This window comes from Carettochelys insculpta, chromosome 6 (assembly GCF_033958435.1).
Source record: "Carettochelys insculpta isolate YL-2023 chromosome 6, ASM3395843v1, whole genome shotgun sequence".
Taxonomy (NCBI): domain Eukaryota; kingdom Metazoa; phylum Chordata; order Testudines; family Carettochelyidae; genus Carettochelys; species Carettochelys insculpta.
Genome location: NC_134142.1, coordinates 122,286,917 through 122,301,159, shown reverse-complemented (window position 1 = coordinate 122,301,159; position 14,243 = coordinate 122,286,917). Strand labels below are relative to the sequence as shown.

The following is a 14,243-nucleotide window of genomic DNA, read 5'->3' as shown; positions in this document are numbered from 1 at the left end:
GTAGGAGGATGTCAGCTGCGAGAGCACAGGAGCGAATGTGGTCCAGTGCGGAAAATTCCCAGCCAGCAGCTGCTGCTCTCAGGGCACCCAGCTCGGAAGGCAGTGCAGAGGTGAGCATGGAAGACCATAACCCCCCAGCAATAGCTGGATTTCATAGGAGAGACCTCATTTTGTGTCTGTGAATTGGGTAGTTCCTCACGCACCAAGTCCCTCTGGTCCCAAGGGACCAGCCATGTACCCAGGTCAATGTATAACTCAACCTTACCCCCGAATTGTGCTGGTAGCCGGTCCTTCAGCGACTAAAACCTAAAGGTGGTTCTTCCAGGGATGTCGCTGTGGGGGCCCAATTCAGGTGATTGTGCGCCCTATGCCTTGATGTGAAGTTTCGGTGGGGTTGGGTGTGTGGTCTTCACATCTCACACCCGGGGCAATTAACTAGTACTGTGTGACCAGCCCCCCACTGTCTTCTCAATCCCCGTTGGTCTGAGTCAGAGCTTCATCAGTGCCTCTGCATCACTTCCCTTCTGATATAGGATTAGCAGTAAAGCTTGGGAAACACAAGAGACAGGAAAATATCTCCAGTTATCAAGTACCTCTTACAAGGTATCTGGAATTTCTGTGTTGAAATCAGTGTCCCAATACCTCCCTAGGCTTTTAATTTAGTCCAGGCTGAACCTCTCTAGTCCGGTGCATTCTCGTCCAGCAACATCCGTAATCCGGCGTGGGTTATATAGATTCTTGTTGAACTGTTACTGTTCTTATGTATGTTATTCACATTTATATACCAAACAACATTTTTTTCACATTCTACATGCTTATTTCCTTACACATGCCAAAAGGTTTTTTTGGTTTGTTTGTTTTTCCATATGAAGGTAAGTGAAATTTCCGTTGGTTTGAATGACTTTAGACAGGTTGGTGGGGGTCTGCTAATTGCAGAGTCGAAAAGTGGGATCCACAGTAAAAAGTTTGTTCCCCCCAATCTAGTTACCCCTTTCACTGGGACAGGGCCAATCCGTCCCCCTGGTCAGATACAGACCCCAAGGTAAACCCCCGCTAACCCGCCTCAGGCCCCACGCCAATTCTGCAGCGTATCAAACATCAGATGCGATGTGCTGAGGGGAGTTCCACCAGGGAAGGCTGGCATGGGGGACCATGCGGCTCTCTGTGCTGCTGTCCTCATGGGGGGGAAGCTGCCAGGGTCTCTCCTGGCTGCATGGGGTGTCCCCTTCAGAACGGGGCTCTTTTGTCTTCAGGTCATTTACACCAAGTCATAGAGGTTGTGGTCAGTCCTCCCTCTCGCCCCCCATGGCTGCAGCCGCGTTTCGCCCCAATGTTCAGTCCCTGGGTCCCAGTTTCATTCCTGAACTTCTTTTCCAGCCCTGCAACCTCGTGCCCCGCCCCCCACAACTCTCCCAAGACCGGGGTCTCTGCCGACACCCGCTGGGGCTGTGCCACCATCTCCAGCACAGAGCCGGGGCCGGGCCAGGGACCGTGGTGGCTGGGGCTGAGCCAGCCACAGGCGAGGGCAGCGGCTTGTCTCGAGCAGCCTCCGGCCAGTCCCGGCCCCCAGCGAGCAGCCGCGGCGGGCAGCGGGACCCAGGCGTCCGGGCGGGGGCGGGGCTGGAGGGTCCCCGCGCTGGGGCCGCCCCCGAGGCTGAAGCTGGCGGCGTAGGCGCGGGGCGGGAGGCGCTGCCCGGCGATGGCTGCAGCGGGGCCGGCGCAGGTAGGGGCTGCGGGGCCGGGGCCCGGTGCGCGGGGAGAGGGACGACCCGGCTCCGCGGTGGTTCCCGGGAGGCCCCGGTGCGGGCTGGTTTCTGCTGAGCTGTCCGGGGGTTGAAAGGACAAAGCGGGAAATGCAGCGGGGGGAGAAGCAGCTGGAGGCAAAATCAGGGCGGGGGGGGGGAGCAGTGGGTCAGGCCTGGGTCGGGGCGCTGCTGGGGGTCCCCGAGGGCAGAGCCCCCGCACAGGCTGGGCAGAAGCGTGAGCAGCAATTACCCAGTGGCAGGGGCGTAAAAAAGTGCCCAAAAAGTGACTTGGGGAAAAGTACAGTTACTTCGCCAAAAATGAATTTCAGTAAAAGTGAAAGTGTCCTTCTGGCAAAGGACTTCGGTAAAAGTACGAAGCTGTCGCAGCTTGGGAGGGCTCAGGTATCCAGAAGTAAAAAGTAGCCGGCCTGTAGAAATCCGTGCTTAACCACCTGAGTTATCATGGGGCTCCAATATTTTTTCATATATATATATATATATAATGTCACACACCCTGCGTAATGTGCATATAGACACACGCACACACAATGGATTTATATTTCAAAACTGGCGTTTAAATGTAGTCGTAGTCTTCGTATATAAAGCTAACGAGTGACCAAATTAAATGCAGGAGTCAAATACAGCAGTGCATTTATTTTGTCCACATTCGCAAGTGTGCATTTTAGCGCTGTAATGATTAACTACAAAAATGCTGGTTCAGCCTTAGAAGCAATTGATTTTCAAAATGATCAGAGTCCAGCCTTAGGGAAAATGGTGCCCTGGGCAAACTTGCATTTTGGTGCCCCTATCCCCGCACCATCCTGGGCATGGTCCACATGATCCACCCCGCATTTCCCTTGGAAGCTGCTCAGTCCCTTGCTCCTCTGAGTACAGGGCTATTTCTCTCCTCCTTGCAAAGGGACTTGTCAAACTCCTTCTTGGCTAAGCTCTTCTTTTGAGACATGGTTTCCTAAAATGGGGGTTGTGCAAAGAAACTCCAGGGAGGGGGGTGAGGCAACCCCGAGAAAGAGCTGGCCTTTGCTTCCAGCTCTCAGTCCCTGCCATTTTATGTGGGTGACCTGGCACAGCCACTATAAAAAGCAGACAGCTGGCGAAGACCCATGTGGAGCTAGCTGCCTTCTGCAAAGGTGAGTGAATGTGGATTGGGTGGGGCAGGGGAGGGGGGAGGATGGGGTCAGATCAGTGGCTGGAGGTGTCTGGTTTGGGTGAGGGGGATGGGGTAAGTGGAGGGGGCTGGTGGTGCCTGGCTTTGTGGGATGGGAGAGGCTCTAGCAGCTGGCCTGCAGCTGGGACAGGCAGCTGGTGGGTGGATGGTTGGTCCCAGGAGCATGGTGCTTGGATGGCTGGCTGGCTGGCTCTGGCAGCATGGGGCTTGGGCGGGCAGCTCTGGCAGTGCAGGTCTCAGGCAGGTGGGTGGCTGGCACGGGAGTCAGGCCGCTGGCTGGCTGGGGCTGCACCAGGCACCTGCAAGGGGCCAAGAAAAGCTATTTGTGCTTATTTTTAATTTTAAATAACATTTTATATCACGTTTTTGTGTTTATTTTAAATTACAAGTTTAAGTTTTTGTTAAAAGGGGGTTGGATGATGGTAAAGAAGAGGTGGGGGGCACAAGGGTTTCTCAAAAATCAAAAGGGGGGGTGATACGGAAAAGTTTGGGAACCCCCGCTTTAAGAGCTGCATGGGGAATGGATTATTTTAGCTTAAATCAGGGGTGGGGAACTGAAGGCTGGGAGGGTGGATGCAGCCCCTGACTTGCCTAGATCTGCCCCCTGAGACTCAGGGCTTCTCCCAGCATTGAGGAACCTACGCTGGAGGCCCAGCTTCCTGCCATCTCCTTATGGGGCTGAGCGCACACAGTCTACTGCCTGGGCCCTCCCAGGGGAATGCACTAGGGGAATGTATTTCTTCTTCCCAGCTGGGGGCCACGTCCTTGAGGGTTCTGCTTCCTTTGGTTTTCATTTTTGCTTCTCACTCGTACGTGACCCCGGACTGTGGGACCTGATCCAAGAACGGGGTAGGGAACCTGAATTAAATATTTCCCCCCAGATATGACACGCAGGAGGCAGCTGCTGTTCTTGAATGGCATCGGATGGTGAAATGAAACCGTGGGGGGAAAAAAAAATTGGAGGGGGTCACACGCCCTTCAGCGGGTTCCACTTCCGCAGTTTGAGCTGCTCTGAAGAAGCACTGGCAGCTCCCTGTTTGCAGCAGCGCTGGCCCCTTGTGCCTGGCGCTTGGCCTGCAGCTCGTGGCGGGCTCCATGCTATTAGGTGGGGGCTGCATCTTGCCCACAGGTCTTCTGGAGCCCTGACCGCTCCTGACTCACCAGTGGTGCCATTTCAGATTGCAGTGAGACTGGGGAAGGCAACTTTAACTGTCGACAATTCTAGGGGATATTTAGGCACCTGAAATGTCTAGGGTTTGGGGGGAATTTTTTTTCTTTGGGGGAGGTCCAAATAACTTAGAAATTAGCTGATTTCACAGTACAGAGCAATTCTGAACTAGTTCCATTAGTAATGATTAAATTATCTATAGAAAGCAAGAAAAATGCGGCTTGAGAACTGGTTAGAGTTAAAATTCAATGATATAAACCTCTGAACTGGATTTGTAACAAATGGACAAGTGAAGTAATAGTTAAATCAACAAATCACGTCTGGTATTAGGGTGTTTATTTTGTATATCTTGACATGTGATGTAGTGGATTTTGCATTTTTGTTGTAGTCCTGGATAAGAGCCACAAAGTGAGCCAAGTATTTTCTTTAATTGGAGCAAATAGGGTTGGTGAGAGAGACAACCTTTAGAACTCCTCACAGCTCTTCTCCATGTCTGTGAAGCTTAAAAGGGCTAATCTCTCATCAACCAAAGCTGCTTCAAAATATGAAGATACTACCTTACCCACCTTGTCTCTCTGTGTTTTAACAGCTTTAAAGCTTGAACTCTTTGCATCTCAGTTTCGTCTGTTATTAAAAATTATCAGACCTCCCTCCATACCTCACATCTTAGAAAATTATAAAAACACAAAAGGCTTAAAACATATTACACAACAGTTACAAAAATCAAAGAGTGCATTCCACCAAGCCTTTTAATGAGCCAGAACAGCAGTGGAGAAACACTGCAGGGGGCAGGGGTATGGGGCAGAGCCTCTATTCCTGCTGAATTCAAGTGCCTCATTGAAACTGCAAGTCACAAGAGTCGCAGAATGAAGAGGGTTTGCAGGTTAACCTGGAGCAAAGAAAAATCCTTATCCCTAATCTTGATGCGAGAATAACACTGTGCTCAAAAATTTCTCAGATCGGGGGCTTTAAAAAGGGGTTTCAGAGGAGCGTAAGAAATTGTTAGCCATGCGAATCTGTCCTTTGCAGCAGGTAAAGGTCCTAGTTCCTAGAACTGTCCTGTGATACAGCAAACTACCCAACTGATCCGGTGTTGCTCTGGTGTTTCTTTTTCCCCTGTTAGAAAAATAAAAGGAAAAATGATATGGTTTATGCAAGTGACAGGATCGGGGGGGGGGGGCTAATACCATGGGGGGAGTTGAAGGGAGGCAGCAGGGCTGGAAGAGGATTTGGGTAGTGGGGCGCTTACCTCTCCCAGCAGGGTGGAGAACCCTGTGGCCACTATTTTGTGACTGTCCCCATGGTCACTCTGCCGTATGGCTGTTTGTTGTGCTCACTGCCCCCCAGTGGTGAGTCTAAAATTTGTCACCCTGTCCTTTTCATGTTCTGGAAAACCCTGGGATTTCAAGCATTTCCCATTTTCCAGGTACAACCAAACCCTGGGATTTTGGGATAAGAGGAGACTGCATACCAATTTTTGGGGCTGTAGCTCTGGTGGTTGAAGAGAAGTTCTTGAACAAAAATAGCACTGACAGACAGGTGCAGTCTAAAATACATAGATCCCTACACACAGCTGGCTCACACACTGGACAGTGTATTAAAATGCTATCTGTAGGCATCAGCTACAGCAGGTAGAAGTTTATAGGCAGTTATGACAAGCCACCAAATAACGACAATCTTACATTCTTCTGGTAGTGAGCAAGGGAGTGTGTCCAACTACCCAGACATCTGTTGCGAAAATAGTAAGTGCTACTGATGGGGCATTACTGCACCCAGCAATTTCACACACACTACAGCAAATGTAACTGCTCCCTGTAAGACTGGGCTACAACCCAGGAGCAATTTCTTAAAGGAGCAGCTTCTTACAATCACACATATCAGTAAGTGCTACCTGGTAGCCAGTTCATATAGGGAGCAGATCTCATCACACTGGGCTCTGCCGCTAGGGCTGTGGGGGGGACTCTGACCAGGCAGGGGGAGAAGTAGTCTGGTCTCTGCCCAGGGTTTTGGACCTTCTCTGGGCCAGAGCCCCACAGGGAACACAGGGTGACTCCTGTCCCTGAAAAGCAGGGTCCTGATTCCCCTGGCAGAGCTGTGCAAGGTAGGAGGGGGTTTCCTGTGAGTCACATCCCTTGCTGAGAGTTTGGGTGGGCCTGGAATGGCCAGCGCAGAGTGTGGTACTTGTGTCCACAGCTGGAGGCAGCGTTCGAGGCCGTGGCTCTGTATTTCAGCCGGGAGGAGTGGGAGCTCCTGTCCCCGCCGGAGCAGCAGCTGTACCGGGACCAGATGTTAAGCAATTACCGGGCCCTCCTGTCCCTGGGTAAGAAGTTATTAACCGTTTGTAAAAGCTGTGAAATCTCTGGCTTCCCTCCCTGTCACATGCCACCCTGCTCCCCCAGTGGTGACAAACAGGCCAACATCAGTCATTTTCAGGTTGGCTGTGTCTTAAAGGAGAAATCAGGGTTGCAGAGTCTGGAGATAAATTTTATCTCACTTATTTACTTGTGTTATATACCTCAGTCCTGGCACAGAGGTGGTTGCAAACAGCACATGAGCAAATAAGGCAAAGAGAAAAACTTTCTTGTAACAGTTCCCCACGTCCCAAGAAAAAGTGAACATCATATGTATAACATCATAGAGTTGAACAATGCCTGCACCCTTAGGAAAGACCTGAGAGGTCTGTGTAATAGTGACACCCAGTGACACCTGCCATGGCTGAACCCCCATTGCAAACTGAGAAGGGTCACAGACATTGCTGCTTCACAGTAGAAGTGACCTTGCCTGGTGGGAGATAGAGGAATTTTCTTCCCAAGGAAAGTTTCCTTTATTTTATTTTTTATTCTCCTGTTTGGGATCTTTCCACATTCCTCTGAAAAGCAGCATGCAAGATTGTGACCTTGTCATGCCAGGTGCTCCGCAGACACACCATGGCCAAAGCCCTTTTGTGCTGGGCGGCTCAAACACATGAATGAGTCACTGCTCCCAAAACTTCAGTGATAAAACTCATTCTGTCCCCTCAAACAGGCTATTCGGGTTCCACACCGGACTTAATCTGCCGGATCGAGCTACAGGAGGCAGAGCTCTGGGTCCAGGATGCCCAGAATTTTAAGAAATGTTCTGGATCTGAGACCCCCTTCTCAGGTGGGTGATGATAATTCAGTCTCTTCTGCTTTACACAGCTGCTAGGACAGGGCTGCCTAATGTGGAAGGCAAAGGCAGAGCAAGCTCCACTCGCTGGGAGCTGAAGTGAGAAAAATTTAGGCTGGGAATTATGTGCCAGTGTTGAAGGTGGGAGGTGGATAAACTATTGGGAGAGTTGCTCCCTGGACAAGATATACTCCTGATCGCAGTGTCTCTGTCAGTGGAGAGGGAGGGTTGTTCTCAAAGCCCTGTTCTAGCTTAGGCAGGAGTTACTCTGCTGGAGACAGGAGTGGCTGTGGGAGGTTCTCTGGCTGGGATAGGCAGGAAGCCAGGTTGGATGGGTCAAATGAGCCTGTCTGGCCTTCATGTCTCTGAACTGTAGAAAGCATCAATAGGTAGGACTAGAAGGGGCCTGAGAAGTTCATCTAGTCCAGGGTACCCTTGGGGGACTTCCTTATGAGAGGGGTGTGAAATTTCGTAAGGGCGAGGGCACAGCACAATTGGCTGCTGGGTCCCAAGTTTATCCCTCTTATTAACAGTGTTGAAGTATCTTACTGTTTTGCCTCTGAGCATTCACTTTTATATACTGGTGAATAAAGTTTTTACATTCTCCAGACTTATTTTCTTACACGTGCCGACAGGGTTTTTATTATATGAACATAACCAACATTTCCACCAGTTTGCATTACATTAGACACGATGAGGGTGGCAGACGGTGCTTTAAATTACAAGGACAAAAAGCAGGGCCCGACATAAGACGTTGCTCACCCCGTTCTAGTTCCTCTCCCTCACAGAGACAGGACTAAGTATGACCCAGGCCATCCCGGACGTTCATTGGTCTAAATGGTTCTTAAAATCCTCCCCCGGTGGACATTCTGCAACTTGCTCAGGTAATTTATTCCAGTGCTTAAATACCCTGCGAGTTTGGACATTTTCTACGTGTCTAACCTATGTCACCCTAGCTGGAATTGAAGCCCTTTGCCACTTCTCCTGGTCTCAGTATTCGCTCAGCTTGTGCATAGTCATCTGCCCATCTGTGCGGGCATCTTCAGCGGCGCGATGCAGGGATGAGCAAACCTTTTACATCGCGTGCAGCTCTGAGGAGGAGCCCCGTTTAAAGGCAACAAGAGCTGTGGTTTGGCTACTCGCATATTCGCCACAATGCAGCATCCTCTTCTCCGCCTGTAGTGAACGTATCGGCACTGCGGGCATAAGTAATTCATCACTATTTCTTTTCCCATCTTAGCCTGAGGTCGCATCCTGTTGACACTAATGTTCACTCTGTTTGTCGACCAATCGCTGCGAATTTTTTTGGATGAAAACCGACAGAAAAGAGTAATTCAGCAGTTCAGCCATTGCTGCATTTTCTCTTATTGTCTTTCCCTCCCCATTTAACAGTGGGCTCAACCTGTCCTTCCTCTTCCTCTCACTTGCAGTGTATTTGTACAGTACTCGTTTGTTGCCCTTCATATCCCTGGCTGGTTTAATTTGGCTTTTTTTTGCCTTGGCTTTCTGATTTTTGTCCCTCCGTGTTGTGGTGTCCTCAGGGAGGCAGGAGAAAGCTGGGAATGGGTCAGGGCCGGGAGGAATCAGTCATGTATGATGTGGGCGAGATCACGCCATGCAGAGGACACCATTTTGTACGACAGGTCTTGTGACCCCCGTGAATTCTCTGTTACACACGCTCAGGGCACCCAGTCCCTGCCCAGTCCCCAGGGCTGAAGGTTAATCTTGGTGGGTTTGTCAGGCCTTTTGCCAGCCGAAGAGCCTGACACTGTGATAGCCTCTATTTATTAACCATTCCCAAGTAGAATGCACACGCTAAACATGCAGTGCTCACCACACCCAACTGGGCAGAGGAACTTTTTCTGTTGGCCTGTCAGGATCAAGTCACCTGGGGGACTCTGACCTCTGCACAGTTTGGTTGGCAGAATGATGTGGTTTACCCATTCTGAATTTGGGGCTGTATCCTGGATTTGGTTCTTAAAGACCCAGGGAAATGGGAAAACCGCTGCATCTGTGACACTTTTCCTTCCTTGATGCACCTGCAGCCCTAACTATGATCTAATACGGGAATTGCCTCTGCTCTCTCCAGCAGGGTGTGGGATCCCTGGGGGAACAAGGACACCATCTGCATGTGGGGAGAATGAGAAGGGGCAGCAGGATCCTGGATCTCATGAGGAGAGCAATGTGCAGGGTACAGTCTGTGCCTGGGGTAAACTTAGCCAGGAGATGGACCTGGCTACACAGCAGAGGCTCTGCATGGGGCAGGATCACCACCACTGCTTTGATTGTGGCAGGAAGTTCAGAAATGCCTTCGCCCTGGCCAGGCACCAGAACACACACACCGGGGAGCGGCCATACCGCTGTGCCGACTGCGGGAAGGGTTTTAAAGACAGGTCACGCCTGAAAACACACCAGCGCATGCACACAGGGGAGCGGCCGTACCGCTGTGCCTACTGCGGGACGGGCTTTGCCCAGAGCTCAAATCTGAGAGGACACCAGCATATGCACACTGGTAAGCAGCCCTACTGCTGTGCCACCTGTGGCAAAAGCTTTGCAAACAGCTCAAGCCTGAGAACACACCAGCGCGCACACACTGGGGACCATCCGTACTACTGTGCTGACTGTGGCAAGGGCTTTGCGTATATCTCAAAGCTGAGAATACATCAGCTCAGTCACACCGGGGAGCAGCCATACCGCTGCGCCGACTGTGGCAAGAGCTTTGCACGAAGCTCAGGCCTGAGAACACACCAGGGCACGCACACCGGGGAGCAGCCGTACCACTGCGCTGACTGTGGCAAGGGCTTTGCATACATCTCAACCCTGATAACACATCAGCGCAGGCACACCGGGGAGCGGCCATACCGCTGTGCCGACTGCGGCAAGGGCTTTGCACGGAGGTCACACCTGAGAACACATGAGCTGGCACACGCCGGGAAGCAGCCGTACCACTGCGCTGACTGTGGCAAGGGCTTTGCGTACATCTCAAACCTGAGAACGCATCAACGCAGGCACACCGGGGAGCGGCCGTACCACTGTGCCTACTGCGGGAAGGATTTTGCAGCAAGCTCAACCCTGAGAACACACCAGCTCATGCACACCAGGGAGCGGCCGTACCGCTGCGCCGACTGTGGCAAGGGCTTTACACGGAGCTCAATCCTGAGAACGCATCAGCGCAGGCACACCAGGGAGCAGCCGTACGTCTGCACCAGTTGCAGCAAGGGCTTCGCGCGGATGGCAAACTTGATAATACACCAGCGCACGCATCTTGGGGAACGTCCGCACCAGCACACGCATGCTGAGGGTGGCAAAGGCTTTGTCCGGATCACACACCTGCAAAGACACCGGCACACACACACCGGAGGGGACACTTTCCAGTGCACTGACTGCGGGAAGGGCTTTTCACGGAGGTCAAGCCTCTTGACACACCAGCACACGCACACCAGGGAGCGGCTCTTCCATTGCACCAGGTGTGGGAAGAGCTTTACACGGAGCTTACAAATGAAAACGCACGAGTGCATTCACATCAGGGAGCGCCCGTACGGCTGTGCTGACTGTGGCAAGCACTTTTCTCGATCGACCAGTCTCACCCGGCACCAGGTCACACACGCTAATGGCCCTCCACCACTGCCAGGGCCTGACACAGCACCGGCAGATGCAGCCCAGGTATAAGGATCAGGCTTTTTTCTGATCCCGTGTTGTAAGGCTGGAAGCTGAAGGCCTTTGTCTACAGCCAGCTTAAACGAGCTCCAGCCAGTCAGCAGTAAAGCAGGAAGCCACACCTTCCCATTCCATCTAACTGACATTAAGAATGTCAGACCAGGCTGTTAAGGAGGAGACCCTGTCCTGGTGGCACCCGCTACCACCAGGGAAAGAAACAGCTCTCCAGGTGGTTAAAGAAAACTTAACATGATAGCAGCCCGACAAGAAGACTTGTCAATCACTGAGGATGTGAAATTGTCATTTCCTTATTGTCCTGTTGTTATGGTCTCCGCTTCCCGATTGTTCCTGTCTCATGTCTGGTTCTTTAGTTTTTTTCTCTCCCCTGTATAATGAATGTTGCTCCGTGTAAATCAGTGGAGGTGGTGGGACAACACCGGTTAAAATGACGTTATTGTGTGCATAGGACTGGTTACTCAATTTTCAATAAAATAATCGGTGAAGGTACAGCTGTGACATGGCTGGATTGTGTATTGGATGTGGAAGGCATTTATATATCCAGCATGTCCATTGGCACAATATGTACTGCCAAGGGGGCCTTGTGAGGTGTCTAATGGAAGCTGATGATGCCCTGAATCTACATATGCCACTTATACGCCTGTGCCATGTTTGTATGCAAAGTTATAAATTTGAGCTCTGTAGCTGTGTTAGAAATGTTTCAGGGCTAGGATTCTCAGTGGGAGCTGGATCTCTGCCCCAGCCAGGACAATGAGCTAAGCGAAGGCCCAAACGGCCAGTACACATTTTGTGAAGTGGGGACTTTCCTTCTGGGGCTGCAACCAATGGCAATACTGCATGGTAACCAAGCTGGTCAGGTGGTCAGAGAAGACCTATGGCAGACGCATGGAATTTTTCCTCCGCAGAGAAAAAACTGTAAGACAGGCCCTGGCAGGGACTCTCTGTTGTTCAGACCTCATGCTTTGAGCCTGCCTGGACTGGGGGCCCGTCCCTCCAAAGGATGCTTACAAAGGCTTTCAAGAATCAGCAGACAACATGGCTGGCCTGCATCGGTATCTGCAACTGATGTATCTAAAGTGTCACTTCAATAGTTCTTCTCTCCAACCCCGTTCGTTCTTATTTATTAATAAATCTTTAGATATTTAGAGCTAAAAGCTTTGGCAGTTGCATGCTGTTTGGGGTAAGATCTAAGTATATCTTCACCGGAGTCTGTGGCTGGACCCTTTGGGACACAGAAGAACCAGTGAGATACAGGTGAAATAGGCATAAGAAACCTCTCACCTCAGTTGGGGGTTGTTGGGCTGACTCTGGGCTGGTATAGCGGCGGGGAAGTCTTGTGGGTTTGCTTGTGTGACACTTGTCTGGCCATGAGAGCTGGCAGTGGTGCTTCTGTGGCTCATTGGTTTTGCCTTATAAGAAAATCCCAGCCTGGGGCTCTACCTGGCCCGGTTTTAAGCAAAGGTACCCTGGATTGATTTCTCTGGCTGTGCCCAGAAACTCGGTCATGTATCAACAGCCAGTCAAGACTCAAGATTCATGCTATAAACTGGGGTCCAAAAGGAGCCTCTGGGACCCAGCTCTAGGAAACAGCTCCAAGAAAAGAGCTGCCTGACTTTATCCCAGTGCCAGCGATATCCTGAAGAAACTGGAGTCCCCCAGGAAGACCCGATCCTGATTGGCCATCCAGAAAAGTTCATCTTATTGGCAGCAGTGGACACTGTATGTTTCGTGTGTGCCTTCTGTTCTGCTGAGTACATAGTGATTAAATAGGTTGTTGGTGTGTAAAGCTCTTGTGCTGGTAAAAGGCGCTGTAAACCAGCAAATGATTAAGCCCTGAGTCCCCAGGGAATGGATTTTTGCCTGACTCTTACCCAACGGACTCCACCATGTAACGGAGCCAATAACCCTGCCTAGCTCTGCTGTGGGGATCTGTCCCCAAAAGTAGCATGTGCTGGAACTCATTGCCTGGGGACACCATCTGCCCCTCACAGTGAAACCCTTCTGGGTGTCAGTCTGAAGAGGTCACCCGAGGGTGCAGATGGAGCTGCATCAAGCCAGAGAGGGGAGGCTCCAGATATGAGGCTGGGGAAACGGGTGTGAAATGCCTGGTGGGCATAACAAGGGGTTGGAATCTGCAGGGGGAGGTTAGGGACCAGAGCACAGGGCAGAATGGGGTCAGTGCAGAACATACCGCAATTCCCACCCAGGATCTGCTGCTCTCAGCACCTGGCTCTGAAGACAGTGCAGAAGTTAGGACGGAAATACCATGCCCCCCTGCAATAGCACGAGTTTCCAGGAGAGACCTCATTTTCTGTCTGTGACTTGGGTAGTTCATCCCATACCAAGTCCTTCCAGTCCCAAGGAACTGCCACTTATCAAGGTCAGTGTATAACTCAGCCTCTCCCCAGAATTGTGATGGTAGCCAGTGCTTTGGTATCTAAAATGAGAGGTGGTTCTCCCAGCACCGTCCCTGTGGGGGCACCAATTCAGGTGATTGTGTGCCCCTGGGCCGTGACTGGAGTTTCATCAAGGCTGCCTGGTGGAGTTGGAGGTGTGCTCTCCACATCTCACACCACTAGGGTCAATTAACTAGTGCTTTTATTCATTGTGGAGATAGGCATCTCCTAAAACTGGAAGGGACCTTAGGAGATCATCTACCCCTGTCCCCTGGGCAGGGCTAAGCACCATTCCTAGCATCTATTTGTCTGAATCCCTAAATGGCCTCCTCAAGGATCGATCTTATAACCCTTTGTTTAGCAGAGTAATGCGCAAAACACTAAGCTATTCCTGCCTGACCAGCTCCCTTAGTATCTTCTCAACTCACTTCCATCTGAGATGGTGCTCCAGCAGTGCCTCTATGTGACTTGCCTTATGCTATAGGGCAGGGAATGAGCTCCCGCACGTGCCTCTTGGGGACAGATCCCCACTGCAGGGCTGGGCAGGACTGCTGGCTCCTTTCGTTGAGGGGCCCGGTGGGTTCTTTCAGGGAAGCCTGTTATGGGGGAGCACGTGGCTCTCTGTGCTGCTGTCACCCCACAAGGGGATCTGCCCTGGGCAGAGCAGGAAGCTGCCGGGGTCTCCCCTGGCTGCAGGGGGTGTCCCCTTCGGAACGGGGCTCTTGTCTTTAAGTCATTCACTCCAGATCATAGGTGGGGGGGGGCGGCTGCCCCCTCCCAACTCCCCTCCCCCCATGGCTGCAGCCACGTGTAGCCCCAGTGTTCAGCCCCTGAGCCCCAGGCTGCCCTCCGTGACATTATTTTCCACCCCCCACAGCTGCCCCCCTCCCCCGCGTGCTCTCCCAGGCCCGGGGTCTCTGCCTGAC

The 14,243-nt window shown here is 51.6% G+C and overlaps 1 protein-coding gene across 1 annotated transcript; it reads left to right on the top strand.

The window, feature by feature from the left end:
• Nucleotides 1-1,699: 1,699 nt before the first annotated feature.
• On the top strand, nt 1,700-12,643 carry LOC142014928 (uncharacterized). Its single transcript, XM_074998213.1, has 5 exons — nt 1,700-1,723; nt 6,293-6,419; nt 7,124-7,240; nt 8,035-8,130; nt 9,336-12,643. Exons 1-5 carry the CDS (start codon nt 1,700-1,702, stop codon nt 10,913-10,915), a joined length of 1,944 nt encoding a protein of 647 aa, XP_074854314.1. The 3' UTR covers nt 10,916-12,643.
• Nucleotides 12,644-14,243: the final 1,600 nt, after the last annotated feature.

Coding starts and splice junctions, on each gene's coding strand:
- LOC142014928 (XM_074998213.1), top strand. CDS start 1,700: ATGGCTGCAGCGGGGCCGGCGCAG. Junction 1,724..6,292: donor CTGCAGCGGGGCCGGCGCAG/GTAGGGGCTGCG, acceptor TTGTGTCCACAG/CTGGAGGCAGCGTTCGAGGC. Junction 7,241..8,034: donor ATCTGAGACCCCCTTCTCAG/GTGGGTGATGAT, acceptor TCTCCCTCACAG/AGACAGGACTAAGTATGACC.